We start from the raw sequence: 27,197 nt of genomic DNA, 5'->3' as shown, positions 1-27,197 counted from the left end.
TAAACAACAGCTCATTGCTATGCCATCGCCATGCCTGCAATTCAACGCAGTCGGGGGAAAGGGAGTTTTCTGTCCAGCTATGGGCAGAGTCTTAGGTTTTGTGCAGTCTCAAGACCACGTCTTCTGTCTGTCCATCTAGAATACAATGCAAACCATCTTCTCGGAAGGATAAAGAGTTCATATTTTTTTTATGCTGCTATTCCACTGTTTCTAACCCAAGTATTCTCTCTCAAGAAAAGGAAATAGTACACCAGAATGAACAAAAAAGTAATTTCTCTACCTTTAAGATTTCTTGTACAGGTTGTGATTACCAGAAAAACATTTCCCACCTTCTTACATCTACACTTGTAATAGCAGAGACGAGACAACATGAATACACAGACAATTGTGAGAAGCAGCACTGAGGATTGACCTGATATTTGTGGTGTCCAGGGGAACAGTCCTCGCCTCCCTTTTGCCAGGTCCATTGAAGTACAGAGATTTTCCGTCGCTGAGCACGCCACAGCCTGTCCCAACCTGACCTCCTGTTATCTTGTACCAGAGAGGGCTGAGCTTCCTCTCAAACCTGTCGAACATCTCACTGTGATTAGGCACATTAGACACACAGGTTCCGTGCGATGCTTGAAGAAAAAAAATATATGGGAGGCACTTCAGTGAAACTGTGCTGAACAGAGTAGAGGTCAGATACAGTACATTGGCAGACAGTTCTGTTGCGTCCAGATATGAGGAAGTGCTGGGTTTTTCTGAGAAAATGCCCTGACGACAGGATTGTACCTTTTTAAACCCGCTTTACAAATTTTTGTAGGCAGAGTAAACCCTCTTCCTCTAAACTTTAAGAAGGCTTATTTCACTAGGTGAAAAACAGCCATGCTTTATGTTGATAAGGCATTTTATATAAACAGAAAAATATTATCCTTTTATTTTGTTTTAAACAAATTGAACAAAAGATGTTAGCTTATTGCTTTGTCGGTACAGAGGGTTGAAAAAAGTGCAGCGTGCAACTGGTTGTGTCAATCACTGTTTTTTTTCCATTGGGTTTTTTTTTTTTTTTTTTTTTTGTATTTCGGCGTAAAAGCCCCTGAAACCACAAGTGAGCAGAATTTTCCACAGAAGGGCCTGTCAGAACATATGTTCCCTCCTGGTCCCATGCCATCTGATGGCCAGGGGACTCAAAACCAGCAGCAATTCTTTTGAAGATGATCCAAAGGCTTTTAAGCAGACTTTTTAGTTGATAATATTTTATTTTGTTTTCTCTTTTATCACTAGTCCCTTCTCATTCATACAGATGGTGATGTTCAAAGATTGTGGTTGCCAGAAACATGACCAGTGTCCACTGCCTTCAGCCACTCTGTTTTGCCTGTGCTGAATTTTATTTAACAAAATGAAAAGATTCTTGCTGGCAGCCCATGAAATTTATGTCATCATATATTTTTCTGGAATATCGGAGAGAAAAAACAAGATGCTAGATTTACAGCTTTAACCCAGCCAATGCTTACTGTAGTCCCACCTAAAAAGGGTTGTCTTACCTGTGTAGCCCAGGTCACAGAAGCAGACCCCCGAGACGCAGTCCCCGTGACCGTTGCAGTAGTTGGGGCAAGGCTCAGAAATGTAAACGCCGTCTAAGCCGAAAGGAGGCACACTCTTGTGGGAGCTGCTCTCCTGGATCCAGCGGAATCGAGTCTTACTGTAGAGAAACAAGGATGAAGGGCACAGTATTACTATTCCCAGCTTCAATATCTACTGCTCCTTGTTTAAGGTTAAAAGGAGCTTTTCCTAAATTAGCCATTTGCAAATAAGATGCAAATGGATGCCTGGAAAATATTTCTGACATCCTACATTTTGTGCAACTTCACTTAAGGATATTTTTTCCAGATATTTTTGGATGTATTTTGACTTCTGTTTCTCTGGCCTGTATCCACCAGTGTGATGCAAAGAACAGATACATGGTTTTATCAACAAGAGTGAATGATTAGATGTGACTCTGAAGATGCCTTTCACTACTCAGTTCAACCTGAACTGCTAATTACATATTAAAATCCCAGAACTCCATTTCTTACAGTACTTATGAAAGGAACTCAGTAATGGCAGTCATGCAGAGTTTATTATGGGATTGTATAATTTTGAGTAAAAAAAACTTCAAGTAAGTTGGATACAAGAAAAATCATCCACTTTCTAAAAATAATGGCAAATAATGTGTCCTACAGGACATGGGGACAGAAATACTAAGTTTTTATTCTTGGAAGACAACATGAAGTTCCTGGAAAACCGTGATCTAATCCTTAACTTGTAAACTGAAACTGCTCCAGGGACTTCAGTGAGCCTACACTAAGTTACTCCAGCTGATCCACTGCATAGGAAATTTATTGAAGAAAAAATATTTTGGTTATTAATTTTCAGTCTTTAACTTTTAGCAGAATCATTTTATAGCAGCTCCAGAGAGGGGAACATATTTAAAATCTCTTTGCCAATCCAATGGATTAACTAAGAGCCTCCTTGTTAGTCTGCCTAAAATATAATAAATCTATTGCTTTTTTCCTGCTACGCACTGGGATTTAGTAGGTAGGTGATCATCATGCTAGTGCTCTGTACCAACTGATGAAATGGGATGCTCTCCGGATAACCCATGAACAATGATTTCCAAAGTGACCCACAACAAATTCAGTTTTCAACACGCCAAGACCCTCATCGCACTCACAATACTTACATTTTTAATGTATTAGCATGAGCTTCTTATTCCTGATCACATTACTGAACATAATGCCAAACAGATTGCTGCTATTGATTCTGCACTGCTTGTTTTGGGTAAATCAAATCAGCTGGTGTCAGATCTGTGCAATTTGGCACCTGCTTTTATTGGCTAATTACTGAAGAAAAGACAAACTTGTTATGGTACACGCTGCTATTTCAACTCCTTGCGGCAAAGGCACCGGCTCCCCTGCTACACAATATGCCACATACTCAAAATCTGTGCCGGGGCTTCGGGATGAGGAGCCTGCGGGAGGAGGATGGGACTGAAACCCAGGGGCAGCACTAGAGAAGCTGTCTGGGGGGAGAAAGGCAGGAGGCGGTGAGGGCATGGCCAGGGGCACGGGGGATGGCTCCTGGCTGTGCTGGCAGCAAATCAGACCGGGGTGATTTACTGACAGGGCAAGACAGCAAGCAAGGGGAGCAAGAAACTTCAGCCAAATCCAAGTAAGATTGAGAAAAGCCTCCTGATTTCAAGGCTTATTTGCATCTTCCACTGTCTGATGTTTCCTCATCTGTATTAACCCGATGCTGAGGTCATGCTTGCAGATAAGCACACCTATCATTCCTCCCTCCTTTGACTTTGGCTGTCACGGCCGCCTTCAATGACACAGCACATTACACAGCAGCTCAAATACCCTTCTAGGATTTCTTTGTCCAGTGGTAACTGTAAAATTAATCCTGTTCAAACAGCTTATTTGATTCAAGTGACTTATCACTGTGTTGCTGGTGCCTCTGACCGAACTGATATGCGTAAAGACAGACAGCACCATGATGAAGAGACTGATGTCAAATTAAAATGTTCTGGGTTCCTTGTTGCTTTGTAATTTAATTTTATAAACCATTCTGACACCTTTGCAATGGAAAGCTTCTCCCTGTTTTGGAGAGCACAGTATATTTTTCCCAGATCTGCCCATTTTTAACACTGCTTTTATTCACAGCTTGCAACTTTTTCCTAATGTAGCATCAAAGAAGAGGCAGCTAATTCGCGGGTACCACTGGCATCACTGGTTTGCAATGTACAGTACCTGGCTGCAAGCGACCTGGGGATAACAATAGTAATTCTTGTCCAGTCCTCGAAGTCTCCCGTGTGATACACGGTTGGCTCGCTCAGCTCCCGGGAGCTTCCCTCGCATCCTTTTGTGCCCGGAGATGCAGGGTAGCAGCCCTCCTTCACAAGTGACCAGAACAGCCCAGCGTCATGTGAGTACTGAAGCAGAACGGGAGCAGAGCTGCTGTACTGGTTGGTGCAACCAATGTTCAGCTGCAAAAAAGCAGAGCATCAGATACAAGCTGAAGAAACCTGCGCTGTTATTGGCATTTATTGGCTGCAAAGCACCTTTGACTTTTTGATTTGGGAGGCTTAGCACTCTGAATACTTGCTTTGAACCCTGCTGGCAGTGACTGATGGATGGAGTCTGTTTCCTACACGTATGTGACATTTTTCAGTAAAAATTCCCACTATCCCTTCATTAAGGTTGCTGGGTTCAGCACACCGAAATGTGCAAAGAACTTTTCAAAGGTCCTGGTGCATAGCAGGCCACAAACAGCAAACTCTGTGCAGGCGCCTACATGCCCAGGAGGACTGGGAAGAGCTGTGTCCTCTGACACCCATCCCGTCTGCAGTCCACCCAATGTGCCCAGAGGATCGGCCTGACTCCCAGGTCCCCCCTGCCCTGGGCTGCGAGCCCTGACCACAGCCCACTCATTGGCCTCGCAGGAATGATGTCTGGGAGTTGGCGCTGCAGTCTGGGCCCCCAGAACAGAGCAAAAGCGGATGAAGTAGCAAAATGCATATTAAAATGTGAAATGAGAATGTAACCAAGATAAAAATTAACTGCTGATTTGAAGTTTTCAGTTTCATTTTTCAAGCTATCAGAAAAATATTAGTTTTCATTATTTTATTGCAGAAATTCTACTTGAGCTGTAGAATGTAAAATGTAAAACAAAATCTTTCATGTAAAATAAAATAATTTCGACAAATTACTGTCTTCGAGTTTATCAATGCAAAATTATTCTAGGCAGCTATTTAAAATGGAAATTTCACAAACTCAGGAAAGCATTTAACCATATGTTTAAAATTAAAGCACGCAAATAGGACTAACACATTTATGTGCAGGCCAGTTTAAAAGCTTTCCAAAAAAGAGAGGAGTATGAATTCAGGCCTTAAATAATAGACTTTATAAAGAAGAACTCACTGTTCTCTGATACATGTTGTTTATGTTTTATATATTTATGTTACATTGCTAAGTGTTTCAGCGGTGGAAGGTGTATGAAATATTTTTAAGTATTGCTTTTTTAGACTAAACAATTTTTGAAATGCTCTTGATCATCAAACCTACAGAATGGAGACTTAGTCACTGAAATAGAGGAAAGTGGTGAAGAGGCAAATAGCATCTTTTCCGGGCTAACTGGTATTTATATATTGAAATATTTTTGGGTTTTAGACAGTTTGAAGTATAAAACTACAAGCAATACTCAGAAATTGTACTGCAATCCCTCAGTTTGTATAGCATTTCATTAGCATAACTTTTAGATGAAATAAGATTATTTTACAAATCCCATTATTTCTAACGAACTTTCCTATTTATAGAACTGTGGGAATTATATTTGAAAAGCTGCCTGTAAACATCTGATGTCTTTAATAATTCCACTTGTAAATTATTCAGTGTCTGTATCCACCAATTATGTAAGGACCATGTATTTGTGGTGAGCTCATTAAAATTGCATTGCAACCAACCTCCAGAATTCACCAATGGGATTTCATTATAAACTCAATAAAATTTTGATTAGGGTTCAGAAACAAGAGCTTGTCAAAGCAAATACACTTTCTTTGGAGCCCATATTCTGATGTATTGTCAGACCACTGAAATTTTTGTAAGCCCTTTAAAGAAAAGAATGCTAATTGGAGCCTATATTCATTGACACAATAAAAGTAAATTATATGAAAAACCCACACTGGAGTACAGAGCAGCTTGTAAGTCCTTAAATAGTTTAAAACATAAAAAATGTACGCAAACCACATTGGAGCTTTTGTAGTTACAGAGCCCCAGATGGGATAAATCCTTTTTTCCCTTGACAGTGCGGTAGCATTTCCTAGTACTGACTCAAATGTAATGACAGTCACTTCAACCCACTTCTGAAAAGTGTTGAAGAACAACAAGCCTTAAAACTTCTCCAGAGGGCTAAAAAACCTCTCCTGCACCAAGGTTTTAGCTATCCTTTTAGAAAGCAGCATGATATTTTATGCTCTATGAATTCATACTTCTGCTCTTCACATCTTTTTTACGCAGTGGTATAATTCATCACCTTGTTTTGAACTGTGGCCCCAGTGACATCTTGCAAGTATTGACTAAGGGCAGTTTTACTGACGTTCTGCAGGGATTTATGTTTAAGGAATACCTTGAACTGCAGGACGTATCCAGGCTTCAGAGTTAAATCTCGAGTCACTGCAAACCGGTCTCCATCTGATTTACCAAAGAGCATGGCGGAGGGGGTGGCAGAGCAGAAACTTTCATTTTTGGTCATCCCTTCGTTGGCCAACATTAACCATACGCTCAGCTGGTTCATAGGGTAATCAAATGCTGGCTTTTCATAAAAGTTCTGTTAGAAATGAAAACGAAAGCAACAACAAGTACTACCACCTTGCAGTGTGACTTCAGAATAATTCCCCAAATGATCAACTTTCAAATTTTGCAATTTGTATTTTCTGTCATTTTCAAAAAATTGTAATTTCCAGAATTTCCGTCTTGACTTTTTGAGGAGATACATAATTACATGCTCTGTCACAAAGATTAGGAGCCTGATGGTTTTGTGATAAGACCCAGGTTATTCCCACACAGAGAGACACAGCTGCAAACACTACAGCTGTTTCTTTAAATGCACTCAGTATTTTCAAAGAAAATTTTATTCAAAGAAAAGTCTACTAACAGAGAGGATGGTTCCTGTTTTGTGGGGATGCCCACAGTCTGCTCTTGCTTATTACCTGTGGTAAAGTGGGATTAACAACGGGAATGATGTGCTTCTGCTTCTCTGACAAAATGATGATGTCATCAATGGCCCACTGATCGTACCCTTCCCCTGAAAACACGGGCTGCCACCAGCGAAACCTGGTGCAAGGCGTCTTGGCTGCAGCTGGCAGCTCCAGATAGACAAATCTGAAGAACAGAAATTCAGCAGAACTTTAGGGAACACAGTTTGTAGAGAAACAGGAGAAATACCACTGAACAGGGAAAAGAGGCAGGAAAGCCAGTATCTATCTTACATGTAGAAGTCCTCAGAAATCTTCTACGTATCTGGATACCTATTTATACACTGCATATCAAGAAGCCTTCTTTGTCCTTCTTGTCTATGGAGAACGTAAACTCTTTAAGACAATGGCTATTTTTTACTCTCTATCACTATATTGCCTAGCATAATAAGGAACTGATTTGAACTCTTCAGCTTTGAATGAAACTGTTCAGCTGATCCATGTTCAGCAAGTCTTAATGTTCTTCTGGTGCCAGGAAGTAATAGTGAAATATGCTGGCAAAATCCATTTCTCATTCTCTTCTGCTGGTTAGGCCTATTTGTAGACAAAAGCATCCTTCTATTACAATGCAATAGATTATGTAGCAGAGTTTTCTGCTGTGGATAAAAATATTTCAGCCCTCCTATATGGATCTTCATAAAAGAACTTTCAGTCTTCTCAGATAGTTTGCTTTATGTTCAGCTTAGGAAACACCTTACAAAAATGATGTTAAATAAAAGTTAAAGTTTCAAACTTAATGATACTTATGTTAAAAAGTACAATAATTAGTTACTTGTTCAGTCCTATTTCAGACACCTTACATATATGCATTTATACATATATTCCTTTCGGTAGTCTTTCTTTATACCACATGTTATTTTGTACCGCAGACCCTGCTTCACTTGCTGGTTAGGCAGAGGGAGGTGGAGGAATTGTTCAGGGCTACTGGGAACCTTCTTTTCCAGAGGATTCCTAGATTTATGTGTTGGAAAATAAGGAATTGGAAAATAAGATCTGGACCGCATTTGAAGCAGCAGAAAAATAAATATGCATAGCTATATTCAGAAAGGACCATCACTCTTGGCTACTCAGAGGGGCAAATGTTTTGTCTAAAAATAATGTATTAGATAGTCCAGTGATGAAGGTTTCAGTATGTAGCTCATTTGTTGGATGTGTCCTGTAATTTTGACAAAGTAGAGGCTAAACCACCCGCCTAGTGGATGAAGGGAAGGCGGTGGATGTAGTTTTTCTGGATTTTAGTAAGGCTTTTGATACTGTCCCACACAGCATCCTTATGGACAAGTTGTCCAACTGTGGGATGAGCGGGTTCATGGTGGGCAGAGCTCAAAGGGTTGTAGTGAATGGGGCTACATCTGGCTGGCGACCGGTCACCAGTGGTGTTCCTCAGTGTTCAATTCTAGGGCCAGTCCTGTTCAATACATTTATCAACGATCTGGATGCAGGAGTTGAATGCACCATTAGCAAGTTTGCTGATGATACCAAACTGAGAGGTGCTGTTGACTCTCTTGAGGGACAAGATCCCTTGCAGAAGGATCTAGACAGATTGGAGCATTGGGCTATGATTAATGGGATGAAATTTGAGTCGAAATGCCAGATTCTGCACCTAGGACAGAGTAACGCCAGGCACAAGTATAAGCTGGGAGAGGAGTGGCTGGAGAGCAGCCCTGCAGAAAGGGGTCTGGGGGTTCTGGTCGAGAGCAGGCTCAATATGAGTCAGCAGTGTGCCCTGGCAGCCAAGAGAGCAAACCGCATCCTGGGGTGCATCAAACACAGCATAACCAGATGGTCAAAAGAGGTGACTGTCCTGCTGTATTCAGTGTTGGTGTGGCCTCACCTTGAGTACTGTGTGCAGTTCTAGGACCCACAAGTTAAGAAGGATGTCAGGTTACTCGAATGTGTCCAGAGGAGGGCAACAAAGCTGGTGAAAGGGCTGGAACGAATGTCCTATGAGGAGCAGCTAAGGACTTTGGGCTTGTCTGGTTTGGAGAGAAGGAGGCTGAGGGGCGACCTCGTTGCTCTCTACAGCTTCCTGAGGAGGGGAAGTGGAGAGGGAGGTGCTGATCTCTTCTCCCTGGTATCCAGTGATAGGACACATGGGAATGGTTCAAAGCTGTGCCAGGGGAGGTTTAGACTGGACATTAGGAAGCATTTCTTTACCAAGAGGGTGGTCAAACACTGCAACAGGCTTCCTAGAGAGCTGGTTGATTCCCCAAGCCTGTCAGTGTTTAAGAGGCATTTGAACAATGCCCTTAACAACATGCTTTAACTTATGGTCAGCCCTGAATTGGTCAGGCAGTGGGACTACATGATCGTTGTAGGTCTCTTCCAGCTGAAACAGTCTAGTCTATTCTGTTCTGTTCTGTTCTATTCTATTCTATTCTAAACAAGTTCAATGGTTTTATACTTCCAAGTGCCTAGATCACCTTTAGAAAAGGATAGTTTGCCAAGTTACAGAAGTCTTTCTGAAAATGTTGTTCATTGCAATGCAAAATGACAAGATGGGAAGATAAAATTATTTACATATTGAAAGACATGAACTACAGATAGTAGAAATAATGTTAATACCTATGCAGACAAATGCAATTTAAATTTTCACTGACAAGCTATCTTACAGCAAATTTGAAATGCTGAACATGATTTCTTCTCCTCCTTAAATATTTCTTTAAAGGAGTTCTTGCTGTATGTGACATTAATACATATTCGTTAGATCTGAAACCAGAGTCAGAGGGAATGGCAGATTTCTACACCTCTTTTGGGCAAGTTCTGTATTTGCTTGCTAATGTTTTGCAGATATTAGCATTTTAGTCATGTTTCACATGGGAGGTGAGTGATTGGAAACTTTATATTTTACTTCAGTTTTTTTGAAGCCCACTTTCATTAGATTTTTCCTTCCTAGTGACAGGAGTTTACTGTGGCAGCCTGGAAAAGTTTCCATATAATGATGGCTTTTAAGCATTATAACTTGAAATTATTATTCATGTTTTCATAAATTGAGAAACAGTTTTCTTTAAAGAGCTGATGCAGTATGGATTTAATTTAGACCAAAATTATACCTGGGTTTACTGAAGTCAGAGAAATACATTTCTGCTAGTAGCTGCCAGTTGATACCACCGTTATTGCTGTACTGCAGCAGCACACCTTCTTCTCTGCTGTCTGGTTTATTGCATGAAGAACTGTCTCCTCCTATTTGGATGTAAAACTGGACAAAATCCACCCAGGTTGTGTCCAAATCCCAGCTTACCAACTGTCTTTTTCCAGCCTACAATACAAAGATCAGAGGGGCAATAATAATATTAAATATGACACCTTCATTATGAACAGACATATTTAAAGTCCAACACAGATGAATATTGCACAGAAAATTGCACAACACGGAGGACATGGGATTTTGTGTTAACATGACTTTTTTTTTGTCTTTCAGACAATGATTCTGCTTGGCCATCCTTTATGTCTTAATCACCCTGGTATGATCCCACAAGAATTTTTATTATTAGATTTCAACACACAGTGCGACTTCACAACACAATTTCCACACAACTATTTTGTCTCATTCCTTCAAGGTCCCAAGTACCTTCAGAAGACAAAGAGCAGACGCTGGGTATCCGGAACCAACCGGGGCTACATTTTTAAGTGTTCAGCTTTTTAATGATAAAGCATAAAGCAGTAGAAGGACATTTCTGAAGTCTCATTTCCCCAGTCAAATCTTGCACTGTATAGGGTTACCCGATCATCTGACATTATAGCCCCTATAATACCTGTTGCTTGAAGCCCGTCTCCTACACAAGAACAAGGGAGTGGCATTTTCTCTTCATGCCTCACCCGAGCAGGATTTGTGCCTACACAAAACTGTGCTCTTTTCCTAGTAAGTGTTGTAAATCAGGAGTCTCTCAACTAAAACCTCTGGATTTGGTTTCAGGTTTACCTAAGCATAGCTGAGAGAAAAAACAGCCTCATAAAATTTAGTGAACAGCTTTTCCAAGGATGTTTTTGAGTTCTAGCAGGAAACAGCTCTTGGATGTCTACACTGTGGTCAGCATAGTCACTCTGTGCATGTTGGAAAAGGAAGACAGAGCATATTCAACTAAAAAGAAACTTTAAGATTTAAGAGCCTTTTATTGTAACTGGAATTATCTTCCCCTTGTGCCCTGGTGCTTGAGGCTGAGCTTGTGGGCTTGGACATCAACAAGCCTACAAGATGCTGATATGTGATATGAAGCTGCCTGCGGCGAGGCAGGACATGGGGCAAGACCAGTGTCCCCACAGAGGTGACCCACATGCCCCGCACCTGGCACAGCCCTGCCCCAGCACAGCATCGTGCTGCCACAAGCTTTTATAGGTAGGGCAAAGCCAAATATGTGCAGCTGGAGGGAGGATGCAGGGATCATGTTTCTGCATTCATTAAAAGTAGCTGCAACCTGGCACTGTCCCCCAAAATGGAGCAGAACTGGCAACATGCCTACTGTTTCTAATTCCCTACAAAATCATGGGTTCCTGTCCATCTCCAAGCATAAAAAAGTACCAAAAAGGAAAACCTGGGCTAAGTTATAAAATGATGCCTATGTTTTAAGCAATATTTATGTTTTTCTCTGTCTCAGTTGTACATTCATGATCCTTCTGACAAATTTCCAGACAAATTTGAAATAAGCAAGTGACATGATCTAGCTGGACGTAAGTAACAAGATTTATGAGCTGAGATTTAAAATATCATCTGTGTTTTTTAATAAGATGATAGATGAATTTAAATCCTTTTCCACTCATCACCTCTTTCCTCTTTCTACCCAGTTCAGGGTAAATTCAGCACAGATAAATGTCTATTGCTTTCTTTCTCAGAACATTTCCCTTTGCTGGTGTTACAGCCTGGGTCCATAGCTTATTTGTAGACTCTACCAAATAGGCCACATCACACTGCTAGCCTGATTTCTGGAAGCTGAATGCTTGTGTTTTTGAAACTTGGTTAGCTTGCACCACTGATGACAACTAAAACCTGTGAAGAATCCTTTGACCCTCAAAAAGCTCATTTAGGATACAGTCGTATTGATTTGGTCTTGAATTATGCCTGCTGTTTTGGTTTATTTGGTGGTTTATCTCCAGCTGAGCAAAGCACTCCTGGATGGTGCCATGAGAGTGAGATGGGCTCAGCCTTGGGTGCAGCCCCGAGCTTCCCGGTGCAGCCCCACATGGCTAATACTGGCCAAGGTGACGCTGATAATCTCTTGGTAGTTTGCTTTCACAGCTTCATTTGGAGACCCATGGGAATTTGAAATTATCATCATCAAATCAAACTAGTAACGGATAATAAAGATGCAAACACCCTTGCTGCCCCATGGGCAGGTGTGTCCCGGCTGGCTGAGGGTACCCAAAGCATTGACCTGCAGTGGATCAAGCTCTGGCTGTAAAACTATTCCAGGTGGGTTTTCCGTATCTTCACCCCACAGCAGTTCTGCCTGCCAAAGGGTTAACCACAGAACCAGGTTAATTGAGAAAGGGCATGAGTGACATAAAACCTCAGAGGAATTGCAGGGGCTAATTGAAAGAGCTCTGTATTGCAAACACACCTACAATTGATTTAAAAGAGTTGTAAAACAAAAGATAGGGGGTCGGCAGAACAAAGCCAACATTAATTCTCGTAGCAGTAATTGATTATGGCAGTAAACATTAGACATTCAAATAAAAAGTGGCTATTTGAGCAAATGAAAAGAAATGGAGCCTGTGAATATGAGCTCTCAAAACAATACAGAACTGTTGGTCAACTATAAAAGTTATTTTTTATTATATACCAGCATGGCCACTAAATGCCTTGAAAAAGATCTAAACAGAAATTAAATAAACCACCTTCTGTTGATGGCACACAGACTGCTACTACTCAAGAAATGAATGATAACCTAACCCTTAGAGATCAATAGAAAGAAGCCAAGAATTTCTAAATGAGTTTTTCACTCCTCCTTAGCAGAAATCAGAAGAAAGATCATAGCAGGTTAATTCTAATTTAGCAAACTAGTTCTGAGAAACTTGGCATAAGGAACTGAGCCAGAAGGAAAAACATCTAACAGAGAAGACAATTATATAAAAAAATCCAATTATCACAATTAGCTAGTTATACTGATTGGTCTATTATGAAATTTTCGGCACAGAGCTGCATTTCCAAGGGAGCTGGATGTAAGACTATGTAGGAGTGCTGAAAATTATTTGATGGGTTAGATTTTTGTAATGAGGTAAACACAGAATTACACAGCATTGCATATTGGGTTATTCTTCTGGGACTAATCTGGCTCTCATGACAGCAGTGGCAGTTTGATCAAACCTTTAAAAGAGAAGCACATAGCTGCATTTATACTCTTCCTTTCAATTAAGAACAAAACAGAACCCAGTACTAGACCTGAGGAGCAACAATAAAAAATAAATCTGTGATTACATCCCATAATCTTACATCTGGTCATAAAGATCTCTTTTTATTTTAGTTATAATTGCTATTAATTAGCAGAATTCCCTATATCTCTTTCCTGCTCTATTATTTTTGCCTGCAAAGCATCCAAGTTATACGAAAGAGTATCTTCCTACACACTAACCACTTTCTAAAAGTCCAGAGGGGTTGTTTTTTTTACTAGTTCTGGTCCTGTGACCTCAAATTAAGCTGCTTGTCCCCTGGAAAGCCAACATTTCTCCATCCCTTGCCCAGAACAGTACAGAACAAACAAATGGGAGCTGCTGGATGCTGAGAAAGAACTGAGTCTTAAAACAGAAAATGCACAATTAAGACAGTATGAACGTATACACTTCCCAGCACACTGGCGATTTACTTCCTTCCATTACAGCTGGTATTTCTTGAATACATAATGCACGTGTCTTTCCCTATCTCTTTTGATTGCTTTGCTTTTTACCTGCAGAGCACAGCTGCACTGTTTAATGCACTTCTTATACTGCGTGCAGCTTTCTGCCACCTCCCTTTTCTTTGCCATACAACCGCATCATGCTCCATTCAAGCCTACAGTACATGCCTTTCTCAGTCTCCCATCCCTCGTTAGTACCTTGTTGAAGTACAGCGAAGAGCCAGATGAGATGACCCCACAGCCTTCTTCAGGCTTGACGATCTCTCCCCCAATAATTTCCTGCCACTCTGTCTTCAGGCTGTCTGGGTTCTCAAAATCAGACATGACAGTCGAAGGAAGGGGATTTTCAGGCTGACATTCAGTACCCCGAAACCCTGAGTCACACCTGGAAGGAAGCGTAAACGTAACAAGCTTTTAAAGACTTTATTTGACACTGACAATTACTTAAGGCGGTGCACTGACCTTTTAAAATTAGATGTGAAATAACAAATCATTCTGGGATTGGAATTTTGGATCCTGGAAACAAACTAGAATAACTAGGTAATGGAAAAAAGCTGTAGCTTATTTCTAAAAAAAACCCCTGTGGTGTCCAGAAAGTTTGAAGCTGGCAGGCAGTAGTCTGTGCCCTTGGTATTGCACCCGGTCTGACAGCGGCTGCCAAGCAGTGCTGAGGTGGTCCCTGGTGTCCTTCTGACCTGGCGAAACAGCTCCAGCACTGAGCTGGTCCCTGGGATCCCTATGCAAAGGGCTGGAGGGGCCAGCAGGACACCTGCAGCAGGGCAGTCCTGTGCCACTGAAAGCTCTTCCAATGCCTGGATCTGCCAAGGGTATGGGTTCCTGGCCAGAGAGGTGTGGAGCAACCGGCTGTTAATGTTGCTTGAGTGGTCTAACCCCCCATAGTGCTTTTATTTTTTAATGTTTAATCTAAAAATAAGAACAACAGCGGGGAAAAAAAAAAAAGTTTGCAAAATAATAGGACACCCGAAGTATCAGGAGACCATTGTTAAGAGGAACTGGCAAATACTTTATACCTGCAAACACCGTGGTCGCACCAGCCGTGTCCACTGCACATGTTGGGACACTGCTGTCCGATGTAGATGTTGTCTAAGGCCCATTCGTCTTGGGCTGTGTAGTAGCACTGACTCCAGCGGAAACGTGTGGCACTGGACCTTAAAACCAATAACAATGCTTTAATTTGTGATTCTTTACAGAACTGTAGGAAAAAAGATAAAATGTAACTATAAAAAATAAAGTAAGTTGGTATCACAATCACAGCCCAGCCTGCAAAGGCTGGCACAACCAAAGACAGATTTTTGGAAGTGAACTTTCTAGATGGTGCCACTTGCTGCAGAGGGCTATATAATGGACTTTCCAGTCATTAATGACATTTCTGAGGGAGGCTTCAGAGGTGTTACAGGGACTTTGTGCATTATTTTAAGATAAACCTATCAATGAGTATTACCGGATTTTTATTGAGTGTCATTCTGTGAGGGTCACAGGTTGCAAAACTACAAAGGTGGATCTAGGGCGTGACTTTGATTTTTATATTTTTCGTCACAGTTAACAGGCTATAAGTTGTGTAAAAAGGTTTCTTCTGATATTTATTATAAAAAAAATTGTATTAAATTAAAGTTCTTGAGTGTAAGCATTTCTCCCCTTTGAATACCAGCTATTTCCATTCAACAATAGTTGACTGGTTTTTATTGGATATAGAAATTTCTTTGTGTCAGAATGATTCTAAACTAGATTTTGCTCACATATCACTGGTGACATTGCGATCACAAGTTTTTGACAAAGATCCTGTTTCATAGCACCTATTTTTTTCCACATTGCAAATAGCTTGCCTTTGGCCAACTACTCAAAATCTGTAGCACCCAAGGTTTGTGGTGGGGAATCATTGGATTAGATTACTTTATATATAAACTAAGCTCTGGATATTTGTAACATTCTTCAAGAAGAAAACCTTGCTGTAGTTTCTCCTTTCTAGCTAAATAGTTTCTCTTCAACAGCTTTATTTTTCTTTATTATAGTAGTCAGGTAACATTATCTATTAAAAAGTGCTTGGTGTTAGCCCTCTAGGAGATTGTCCAACACAACAATGACATTTTTCATGCTGAGTGACTCCTGCTAGCCAAACCCAGTGTGACATCCATCACCCTCAAAAACCAAGGCTGGAGAAGAAACTGGATCACGAGAAGAGTAATTTTTGTCGCCGTTGAGCCTTTCCAAGCTGCCCTGCCAACCTCTGCACATCCAACAGGTTACAGGCATTGGCTAGTGGCAGCTCCCAGCTGGCGCAGGGACCCTCCACTCCATGCTCGTGCCAGAATGATATTAAGAAAAATATATTGCATGTGAAGTCAAACAGAGATGGGAAATCCTTCATCGTGATGGAGGAAAAGGGGCTGTGCCGGCTGCATATTGGGTCTGGGAAAAAAGGGATGGTGGGGGCAATGTGGGCACTGAGGCTGGGTCGCAGAGCTGTGGAGGGGATGGACAGGGAAAGCAAGGCTGACTGCGGAGAATTAAAAATCAGACTTTAAATTGAGACAGGCCTGTGCCTCACCAAGGGCTGACTGGGCAGGCTGAGGATGAGAAGCAGGAGGTTCCTACAAGAAGTAGGAGCTTCTTTCCTAGCTTGTTTCTGAGCCATGTAGCTACGTTATGATGGCACAGGATATAATGCTGTTATTCTAATTTAAGATAAAAAGCCCTTCCCTCCACCCCCAAAAATTTGTGTAGAATAAGACCTATTAAAATTAGTATTGTAAAGGTGGCTGAGCCACCTGCTTGCATGTATGGAAGTGAAAAAACGGATAGAGGAGGCCCGTGCGGCTGAAATGGACAGCACGGCAGAGCAGTTAGCCATCCAGTCACATACTAGACGCATACAAAGATTAGTTTGGAACATGCTTGGAGAAATTTTTAAAATACCAATTTTGAATTTCTTTAAAAACCAAGTGAAGCTGCCTAAGGGCTTGAATTTTAATTGAAATGACCCTTGTTGTCTGTTTTAAGTATCTGCTTGATATTGCAAATACTGTAAGCATTTTTACAGCATGCAGAGTTAATCTTCAGGGGCGGATCTGCTGATTAAATACTCCCTCAGGATATAATGTATTGATAGGTTACATCACAAGAGCTACGAATTATTCATTAAAAGTGCACAATGCCAGTAATCTGCACATGAAGGACTTCCTAAGCTTGCATAGGCACAATGGACAGTCAATATTTACCACAATTATTTACTGTTTATTTTTGGACTGCTCTGAAGCCAGCACATCACCTCGGTGGTGGTGTTCATGTTTGTTACAGGACATCAATAGCACCGCAGAGAGCCCTGACAGAGACTGCGTGCTCTGGAAAGAGCGGTAATGACTGGTGTTAACTTTCACGTGTGCTGAGGAAAATAACAATACTGAAACCAAAGAAAGGTTTTAGAGCAGGCAACACCCCCCTCCGCATGACCTCCCAGCACAATAAAATTGTGTCATGTTGTTTGCCCAGGTGACAGGAGGGAGAGCGCCGCGGCCGGGCTCCTCCGTTTTTCATTAGTGAAGGTGTGTGGGTCGGGGTGGGGTGTGCGACTCTGCAGCCCAGGGGTATTTTCAGCAAGTTGAGGGGGATTTACAGTGATACAGGGGCAATTTCACCATCCCGTGGAAGTCTCGTGGTGCCCAACAAGTGGTGGTGCCCCCTGAACACAGTTCCCAGTGTTACTTGGTGTGGCATTGATGGCGTTTCCTCAGCCGCTCGCCGGATGCAGCTGGGTACAAATGTCCCTGCAGGGTGGCTGTGTGGGTGCATCATGGCTGGTTTGGGGGCACCAGGCTCACACTCGCCCTACACAAACAGTGGGGAGAGCCCACCCATGTGTAATAACAAAGTATACCTCTGTGCCCAGGGGAGCACCACACCTGAAACCCCACCAAGAAGACCCCTCTGCAGCACCGCTGTGGGGTTGTTCCCAGGGCTGGGCCCGCACCGCAAGGCACAGAGGTGACACCAGGGCTGACAGCCCGTGCTGGGGCTCGTGTGGGTTTCACCTGAGCAAAATGTTTCCCTGGACAGGCTCATTGTCCCCCTCCTGCTGCAGGGGACTGCCACCCTGCCCAGGCACAGAGCACAGAGCCACATGCTGCCCAGGCGGCTCCGTCTTCCTCCTCGGGTCTCAGATGTTGGCTGCACGTCAAGCTAAGGGTGAGCTCAGCTCTGCTTGTTACTTAGAAGCTCCCCCAGATGAATGCAGTGATGGCAGGAGATTTGTTTCCCTCATTTAAGGGGAGGGGAGGAAGGGAGGAGCCCGCCTTGCCGCCTGAGATGAACCTGGGGCTGAAACAGAGGTGTGTGCATCAGCTGAGCGGCGGGGGACTGTCCCTGGGGAGCCACATCCTCGCAGGCAGGGGTTATTTTTAGCTGCAGACAAAGACAGCTCTCCCCGGGGGACAGCTTCGCCGCCGTGGGAATCCCGCGGCCCCCAAGCTGCAGCGGGGTAAGGGGCTGCCCTCGCCTTCCCACCCAGCCGGGCGGTCACGGGGGGCCTGTGGAAAGCGGGCCCACCGTCACACGGCTGTGGGCAGCAAAAGCTCTCACGGATTCAGATTCCTCTCTGGGCGAGGGATAACTCGTGTGAGGCTGAATTCTCAATTGCAAAAGCAACGCCGCTGAAAAGCCAGTCTTGCTCACTGTTTTTGAAAGCTTTCCAAGGCTACTCTGCACCTCAAGGTAACAACAGCTTGAGAGGATTATGCTGTTAAAAATGGTAATCAACAATTTAAAAAAGCCATGTTAATTAAGAAAAGAGAATAAGGAGCTGAGTATCAGCTGCATTCTCAGTGATAAAATACTGGTTTTCTGGACAGTCACCATTTGGGCACCTATTCAAATGGGAAGTGCAGTATTGAGGAGTTATGAAAGCATTTTATTACAAGCAAAATAAACCTCCCTAGTTCCTCATATTTATTCCTAGGTTGGTTTTTTTTTTTTGATGCTGCTGGAAGGCAATCTGGCTTTCTGATGACACTATATCTAAGTCAGGTTGATGTCAAATAAAAATAACTGTTGTTGCATGACATTTTACATAAGCACAAGGAAATCATGTCCCAGATGTATTGCGGGTGAAATGATGTTCTTTCTGTTATAAAATTTTTCAGATATGCGAGTTAAAATAAAATCATTGTCTTCTCTCCTGATATTTAAAACCCTAACGATCTAATGCAAATTTGTAGCTGATAAAATTATATTTGCTACCTTCTGAGTTACCATAATTACATTTACCCAATTATCCTGAAACTCTCATTCAGTCATTAGGTGTTGATTTGTTTATGAAGTCAGCAACTGACAGCTGCTTGTATCTCATTAAGGCCTGTTCATATGTAAATGCCTCCCATAAAACTGAAATTAATTTTCATCAGTGTTAGAAATGTTCAGTTCAAGTACAATACAATTTCAGCGAGCAGGTGCATACATTTCATTTCTCCAATACAAGTCTCACTGTTGCAGCAGATTCCCTAACATCCCAAATCTCGGATAACACAGGGACCTTACAAACTCATGCTTGTCAGATGCAGAACATCTACAGATGTGCAGAAATACCAGCATGCCCAGGAAGTTGTACAAGAGAATTAGGTGCTGTTATGAACAATTTTCCGGCTGCATGAGCACAGTACCGCAGCCTGATGCTACCTATGCACCCAAGGTGCAAACCCTCAGCAAAGAGCTGTGCATGCAGGGATAAAAGCTCTGGTGATCGTAGCAGGGCTGTGCAGGGGTGTGAGGGCATGTCAAGGCTACCAAGGACCAGAGCAAGGCTAATGAGACCTCAAGCCTCGATCCTGAGTCCTCGTTTAGGTGGTTTGTTTCCCTGAGCAGTAAGCACAGGGCAGGCTGTGTATTTGGCAGCTCTTGTCTTGTGGGGCTGAGCCAGAAGGAAGGTCCCCAGGGTCCCCTTCCCCTCACTCCAGTTTTGGGAAGGCAGAAGACCTGGCTCTCCCCCTCTGCACTGTTCTTCCTGGCCATTACTAAGTTTTTGCCCATGGGTGGTTGTTGCAGCAGAGTGCAAGTGGGGAAGGGAGAGGAGAGGGAGGGAAGGGTCCCTGAAGAAGAGCGCTACGGAGCATATTCGCTACCAGGCCCCTGGGATGATGCCCTCTGTGTGGCCGGGCTGGCAGAGGAGCTCTGCACATAAAACGTTCACCAGTAACCCCCAGGTTTTTAAAGGCAGAAACTTGCCCTCTGTGAGTAAGCGTGCTTTAAAAATGCAAAAAAAAAATCCCCTCCCAATCTCAACCCAAAGGAGTGGCTGAGCCATCAGTCTGCTCCTTGCCGGTGGAAAGGAGGGAAAAAAGAGGGAAAGTGGCTGAGATGCATCTGATGTGCCGGATTGCTTTTGGTGGGGAGCATGCAGCCATCCTTCCTCTTCACCCCGATTACACCATAGCACAACACAGTCATACTGAAAATGTGTTTTATGAAGAGCAAAGTAACGTTCAGTGGTAATTTGTACCTTAATTGCAAACAAAACTCTGCTAACAGACTGGAATCCCTTCAGATACAAGATAGAGTGTGAAATATTTATGATTTGTGAGCAGCATAAAACAGGAACCCAGTTATTATTTCACCATAATTTCTCCCCACAGTCTCCTAAATTAAAATGGAATTATTTGCTTCTGTCACCTCATATGCTGAGGAAAATTATTAGATCCTAAAGAAAAAAAGGCCCACAACATTTGTATTATCATCAACTATACAGTGTATAATAATAACTTTGAGTACAGTATGTATCTTATAAATAAATTTAAAAATAACAGCCTACTTTAGAGTATAACCTGCAAAATTGTAGACACTTTTTAAACTCCGAAGTGCCTATGTGAGCCCCAGATTTTACAGCTGGTGGCGCATAACGGCATGTAAGATTTAGTGCATTATAATCTAACTACAAAGCAGTTATTCATAGGCTTACTTGTGCTACTTGGTATTATCTGACCTGACACGCTTTAAGGATTCAATATTTGCCCATGATGTTTTGCCTGGAAATAGGATATTCTGAATATTGGCTGTGCAGTAAAAATGGCCAATGTGTTGAAAGAAGGCAGTATCGTGGTTGATAGAAACAGGTTGTGTTGAGGCCGTGGGGAGTGCAGAAGAATGATGAAGACAGGGAAATACAATGATAACTTAATCTGAGCAAGCTCTCATTGCAATTGCTGTGATGGATTCAGGTCAAACATAAGCAAAGTGTAACTCTAATTAGAATAATTTAATTATCAAATGAAGGAAGCCCTGAAGATTATTGAGATTTATGACAACTTTTTATTTGTATGTTATAATAAAGCTTTTAAAATAAATAATAGAAGAAGTCATCTAGTTAAATAAATAAACATGTTAGGGCAGGCAAAACAAGTTTGATTACAATAAGATGACTAAAGTAGGGCTTTCTGATAATTTTTGTTGCAGTTTTTTGCAGAAGAGAATGTTATTTTTGAAGACATGCTATAAAAAGAAACAAGAGGTAAAAAATTCCCAGAAATGAATCATTACTTATTGTTTATACAAGGCTTTGGTCTGAAGATGTAAACAATAAGGAACGTGCAAAATAAAAATTAACAATCCAAATAAAGCCTTCCTCCAGGGGGGCATTTACAGACAAGCACCACTATTTTTTAAAAGGTCTGAACTTTATTGGAAGAGTCACAGTATGTAATAAAAACAATCCTAAACAATAGTTTCTGGTGACTTCACCAACACTTCACTCTCTAATTATGTAAGGAAGGCATTTTATGTTAAATACCTGCAACTAGGTCAGCCCCAGTACCCTGGTACCCCACCCACTGGCTTGAGTATCATCTACAGAGGACTTGATCTTTGTCATAGCAATTTAAAGGTACATGAATTATCTGCACTCCCCCCAAAAAATTAAAAAGAAGAAAGAAATGCTCACCAAGTCTTCTGTGGTAAAAGTACAGTGATTCTCCTCCACTGAGTAAATTCACTGGAGTGGTAGATACTTGCTGATGTAAACTCCTGGCAGCTCGGCATACTGGGAAGACATTCCTTGAAGTAAAACATTTCAAAACCAGATTTAATGTTGAGGAAGAATTGGGAAGGGAAGTAAGGGTTAAACATTCATAGAACCAGGAGCTTGCCTGAGTCTAGATGTTGGAGTGAAAGACCCAGAAGCAGAAAAATCCTGCATGATGCAGAGAAATTTCTCAGAAAAGTGACAGTAGTACAATTAAGGATAGGAGAAAGCCGTATGACTCATTTAAAGACTTTAGCATTAGTGACTAGTAATGTTTTGTTTTCCTCCATGAGGACGTCTAGCTCATTTTTTTTACTATTCTCACCCCAGCATCTAGCGTTGACTATGAAGTAAGTCTACAAGTCCACTATGAAGTAAGTCTATGAAAGTGACCTCCACACCATTACACCAGTCATTTTAGAGACCTACTTGCGAGCCCTTGCCTAGGGATGCTGGCTCCCCCCACTCCCTCCATCTGCAGTGGGGAGCAGCAGTAGGAACAGACAGAGCCACACAACAGCACCCAATCGTGGTCTACTGAAGCTGCCTCCAGAGGCCTTTAACATGCTCTGCAGCTGTGTTGCCTTTGACACCTACAGCAAGTGGTGTAAATTCCCCCTTCCTGCTTCTATGATTCTTTCTGCATTTAACTCAGATTCCTAGAGAGGTCTGTTCCCCAAGTTTTCTTTTTTCTTTTCAGAAAATCTGATTATTATCACATCTTTTTTATATTAAATATAAATAGTCCATTATCCCAGCCTCTTACTGTTTTCTAGACCTGCCCTTCCCATGTTACTCCCTTTTTCTGCAACGTTCCATTCATTTATTTATTTATTGCCAGAACAGCACCCAAAACTTTTGTGCTATGGTTTTAATTGAGGTATTAATAAAGTGCTTGAGTGTTATTACCAACCTGTGTGTTCCTTTTCTAGCTACCCATTCAGAGAGTCTCTTCTGCCACTACTGCCACAGCACAGCTCCTCCTGACCATCCCCACCTCTCCGAGAGTCTTTTGCTGTTCGCTGCTGTGCTCATCCCCATGTGGGGTGTCAGGCAAGAGGGGAACCTTTGGGGACAAGACACCTGCCTATGCAAGTAGGCTAGTTTGACTGCTCTGAAACTAATAATAAAGCAGTGATTCTCTACAGTAGTTAAAGCAATTAAGAATATTTATATAGTTAAATTACATGGTAATAGCTATATACTAAATATGAAGAAGGGCAGAATGTATTATTTTACAGAGAAATTTATTGCTCAAGTATCTTAGAGTATTAAATGAAGATCTGATAGCTTATTCTGTTTTGGTTTTTTTTCAGTAGATTTTCTAAAGGCTTAGTTTCCTTTCCAGCAATTTTCAAACATTTTTTGTTGATTCATCTCCTCTAAAAGATCTTACAAAACAGGATCTCATCAGTGCTTGCGAGGCAAACAAAACTTTCAAACATTTTAATTAATTAGTGTTTTGTGTATTTGCCAGATTACATCCTTGAAATATACTACAAATAGCCTTCTCTATTACTCTTTTATCACAGCAACATGGGTGGTGTGAGAAAAAATTATTTGGCTGCAAGTTCTTCTCTCTGAACTCAGCTCCTGAGGAGCTGAGAGAGGAAAGGAGCACTAAAATCTGAAGGCAACTGATCTTCCATTGATGGCAATGACAAACCCCAAACACCCACCACTAGGAACTATTCTTGGACACCATGATAATGCCTGCTAGGTGTAAAAGACATGAACATTGTTTGAAATACAGTATTTATAGCTTTCCTCTGAATTCTGTTTAAGGTAAGAAAGCATTACTTGTATTTGCAAAGTTTAAAAATTCAGTTATTGCCATTTCTCTACTCTGCCCACCAAAGTAAACATGGTGAAACACAGCATGGCAAAAGGTAACAGGGCAATGCTTTTATTGCTCATAGAAGATGTGGGACTGGCCGTTCAAATCCCTCTGTGAACCTACAGAGCAGGCAGTAAAAAGGCACCAGGACAAGTTCCCTGACACCCTCTAAACCTGCTTGGAGGCAGCTGAAGGACCTTGGTTAGTTCATCCTGAGGCCAGGGAAAGTCCAGCTTGCCATCTAAGAGGCAAAACAAAAGCACGAATTATGGCCAAATGCGCTATTCGCATTTGTGCTGAGACAGGGCTGAGCCACATGGGGAAATAGCAGCCAACACTGCTATTTGCAGTTCTAGCAGAGATGGGGAAAGAGTCGGTCATTACAGCCCTGGACTGTGTTTGAACCAGGGATGGGAGATGAAAGGCTCTACATTACAATTCCCCGAAGGAATGTGCTTTCCATTTACGAAATGGCTGCGCACAAAGGCAGAAAGAATTTCTATCCATTTAAATTCCAGGAAACAGTAGATGCATTTTGCTTTGAAAAACAAAGCAATAGCACAGGAAAGATCTTGGCCATTACTCTGTAGCTCTGTCTAACTGTGTCCCCGTTCTTTTCTCAGCCTTGGTCCATTCCTGTCACAATTTTTTGTTTCAGGCTCTCAGATACCTTTCTTCCAAATATCATGAAGAACAGTTTAAATACTTCTATTAGTCATTTTGACTGATTCCAACTGAGAATTTCTTTATAGAAAGGGGAATGAGGAAAACATCTTCCTTTGTTCAATGCCACAAGTATATTTCAGATGATCTTTGTATAAACAGAGTTTATGGAAGACAAAGGTCCTCACTGCCAGCCTCACCTCCTGAACAAGATGCCACGTGAGGCCATGGTTGGTGGAGTAGTCCAGTTTCACCTGGTTGTCCATATGAGGAGTAAAGGCCTGACCACAACCCATCACCAAGTTGAACTGTATCATATACGAAGCTCCGATCTGCATAGACTGGGTCTCCACGTAGCGCATGCTAGAAGCTAGCTTTGAATCTCCTGTAAAACTGAGAGATGTAAGGAAAGAATCAGGATCCATCCCCAAAATAATTCTGAAGGGAGCATTATGAATGGTTCTGGGTTAAATACAGTGATGCTTCTTTCTTTGTTCTGCAGATTGGCACACGGGATGAGACCACGCACAGAAGCGTCTTTCCATTGGTACTTCTGCAAATTACCAGGAAGGCCTTGATGTATCCCAGAGTGTGAAACACTGAATTATTCTGTTAGTTCTTACTATATGCTCTTTGTATTAATGATCAAGTTAGGATCAAGCAAAGGATAACGTACAGAAAAAACAACACAAAGAAAGTTCATTCCCCAGGAGTGTCCTTTGCCTAAGGTCATGTCACAGTAACAGCTATAATTTCATTCAAACACTGGACAGTAAAGATACACTGCATTTAGTTTAAAATATTCTTATTACATAAACTTTCCATTCCATTGATTTTCAAGTGATTCTATATGCAATGCATTCACTGACTTTTGACTGTGTTTCAGAATTAATATTGCCTATTCTCAGCTTCTTTTCTGCAGGACATACTGATATAAGAGTTATATTACCCAGTGGATTGGAGAAGATAATTTTGTCAGTAGTAATATTTGGAACACACCAAGCCTCATACATGATACAAGGTACCCAGTTGTCACATACATGGTAACACAATATATAGTTCGAAATTACAAGGTTATTTCAATTTAAATGCAGGTTTTTCTTCTATGCACTATTCAAAAGGAAAAAAAAAATCAAATGCAAGAGAGGTATAAGGAGGAAGTAATAACAACTTAAACTTTGAATCCTGCACACTAGCCTTCAAAACAGAATGTTTTTAAGAAAGTTCATGTAGAATGAAAATTGCCTCCCTCTGCTTAGTTTGAGATGTTTAGTTAGTGTCTTCAGAAGTACTGTAGTCCTTTCAGCTTCAACATTTTCTAAGACTATTCTTAAATGTGAACAATTTAGGATAAGGATTGCATCTTTTTAAAGAAAATCACTGCAAATTATCATGCAAAAATAAAAAGCTAAATTCAGTACAGTGGTGATGAAGAGAATAATCTAGTTCAAGGTTGCCCTTGTGGTAGAGTAAGTTACAATTTATCATCTTAAATAAGAAATTCTAATTTTTCAATACCGTACAATAAACCATATTATCTTCTATCCCTGTAAAATTCAAGGTCACGACAAAGTCAGTGTAAGGACTAGGAATACAAGTCAGTGTTACTTAGCAGTCTTTTAAATTAATTCACTGACCCACACTGTTTTCTATAGCGTCCTTTCCAGAGAGAGCAGTTAAGCCATAAATGTCAGCATCCTACCTTAAAGCTTTGGAAGAAATTACTGAAAGCTGACATTAGTTTTGTCATTATCAAATTGCTATTACCTGGCACAAGTTAAGATCCAGGCTCCTTTTTACTCTCTGACCGTGGTCTCTGTGACTTCATTTCCTAAAGGATGACCCAACTCATGGCACCATATGAAACTACCCAGTCTATGTTGATCAGCACCACAAACTGACTGTGGATGGACATTCTGTTCACTACTGGGGCACTGTCATGGACGACTGGACCATAAGGCAGTAAGTTGCCTTAGAAAACTGTATCATCTCAGCTGTTTGCTCTTTCAGTCAGTGTTGTCAGTGTTTTTCTTCTCAGTGGGAAGGATAATTTTAAGTTGAGCAGAGGATATAATGTACACTCGTCAGCAGTCCAGCTGGCAACCTACGGTTTGTGGCTTCATTGTTAGAACTGAATGCATCTCAGAAGAATTTGTTTGGATAATGCCTGAATTTATTTTTCTTCTGAACTTTATCTTGTACTTTTCAAAATGACAAAAACCTGCAAATTTAAAAGTTAAAGCTGACTTGGTCTGACATATAGTTTTAATTTCTACAATGCAGCTTGAAATTTCATGGCTGATGTGGAATATCAGTTTTACCAAAGCCCTCTTGGGGAATCTGTGCCAGTACAACCTGGCTCTTCAGGTATCTGTCAGCCGTGTGCAGTGTAATCAACTGAAAGTTATATGTAGCAATGCTTTGGAAAATGATTTGGCGTTGCGCACATAAACCTGGGCACAACACATCACAGTTACCTAAAGCTTGTCTGAACAGAATAAAGGAGTTGAAACTAAGCAGTTTGATGAAGCATCTGCCTAGAAGCTGTCTTCCCCAAAGTGATGGAAGACAAGTAAAGGACTGGTACTCAGCATAGGTGCAAAGAATTAAATGTTTCATTTTGTCTTTGTCTCCACAAAAATTCCCTCTATTCAATATTACTGGTGTAAAACTAGGAAAAAAAATCTTAAACTCTAATCTTTTTTACTGGTGGCATTCCAGTCATGATTAAAACACTTGAAGTTTAGTATTCATTTTCATTTAATAACTTAGCCACTGGATATTGTACACAGTACATTAAGTAAGCATTGTTTTAAAGTCAAACCAGCTTTTTAAAATGGATATTAAAGAAATGTGAAAAAGGAAGCTAGTGATGAGATGAGGACAATCTGTGATGCTCCATAAGAAGCTCTTCTAAGGGGAGGAAATCACATTATGTGTTCACAGAGTCCTTTATCATCCACAAATTGCCTCCAGCTGAACAAGGGTAGCATTAAAGGTGGGGGCTCCACCTTGCCACTTCTTCGCTCTCCAGCTCCCTGTGTACATGGTTAGGGGTATGCTCTTCAGCTGGAA

The 27,197-nt window shown here is 41.4% G+C and overlaps 1 protein-coding gene across 1 annotated transcript in view; it reads right to left on the bottom strand.

Moving 5' to 3' along the window:
* RELN (reelin) overlaps window positions 1–27,197 on the bottom strand; it is a 297,658-nt gene that overhangs the window by 65,500 nt on the left and 204,961 nt on the right. Inside the window, exons 21-30 of the mRNA XM_050915640.1 lie at window positions 24,323–24,515; window positions 21,542–21,654; window positions 14,634–14,771; window positions 13,801–13,987; window positions 9,829–10,034; window positions 6,731–6,902; window positions 6,148–6,348; window positions 3,774–4,009; window positions 1,527–1,684; window positions 413–620 (exon numbers count right to left, since the gene is read on the bottom strand). Coding sequence (XP_050771597.1) covers window positions 413–620; window positions 1,527–1,684; window positions 3,774–4,009; window positions 6,148–6,348; window positions 6,731–6,902; window positions 9,829–10,034; window positions 13,801–13,987; window positions 14,634–14,771; window positions 21,542–21,654; window positions 24,323–24,515 — 1,812 coding nt within the window. The remainder of the gene's footprint in view (window positions 1–412; window positions 621–1,526; window positions 1,685–3,773; window positions 4,010–6,147; window positions 6,349–6,730; window positions 6,903–9,828; window positions 10,035–13,800; window positions 13,988–14,633; window positions 14,772–21,541; window positions 21,655–24,322; window positions 24,516–27,197) is intronic.

Source organism: Gymnogyps californianus, chromosome 1, assembly GCF_018139145.2.
Source record: "Gymnogyps californianus isolate 813 chromosome 1, ASM1813914v2, whole genome shotgun sequence".
NCBI classification, from domain to species: domain Eukaryota; kingdom Metazoa; phylum Chordata; class Aves; order Accipitriformes; family Cathartidae; genus Gymnogyps; species Gymnogyps californianus.
Note: the sequence above shows the minus strand (reverse complement) of the source record. Positions and strands in the feature narration are given on the sequence as shown.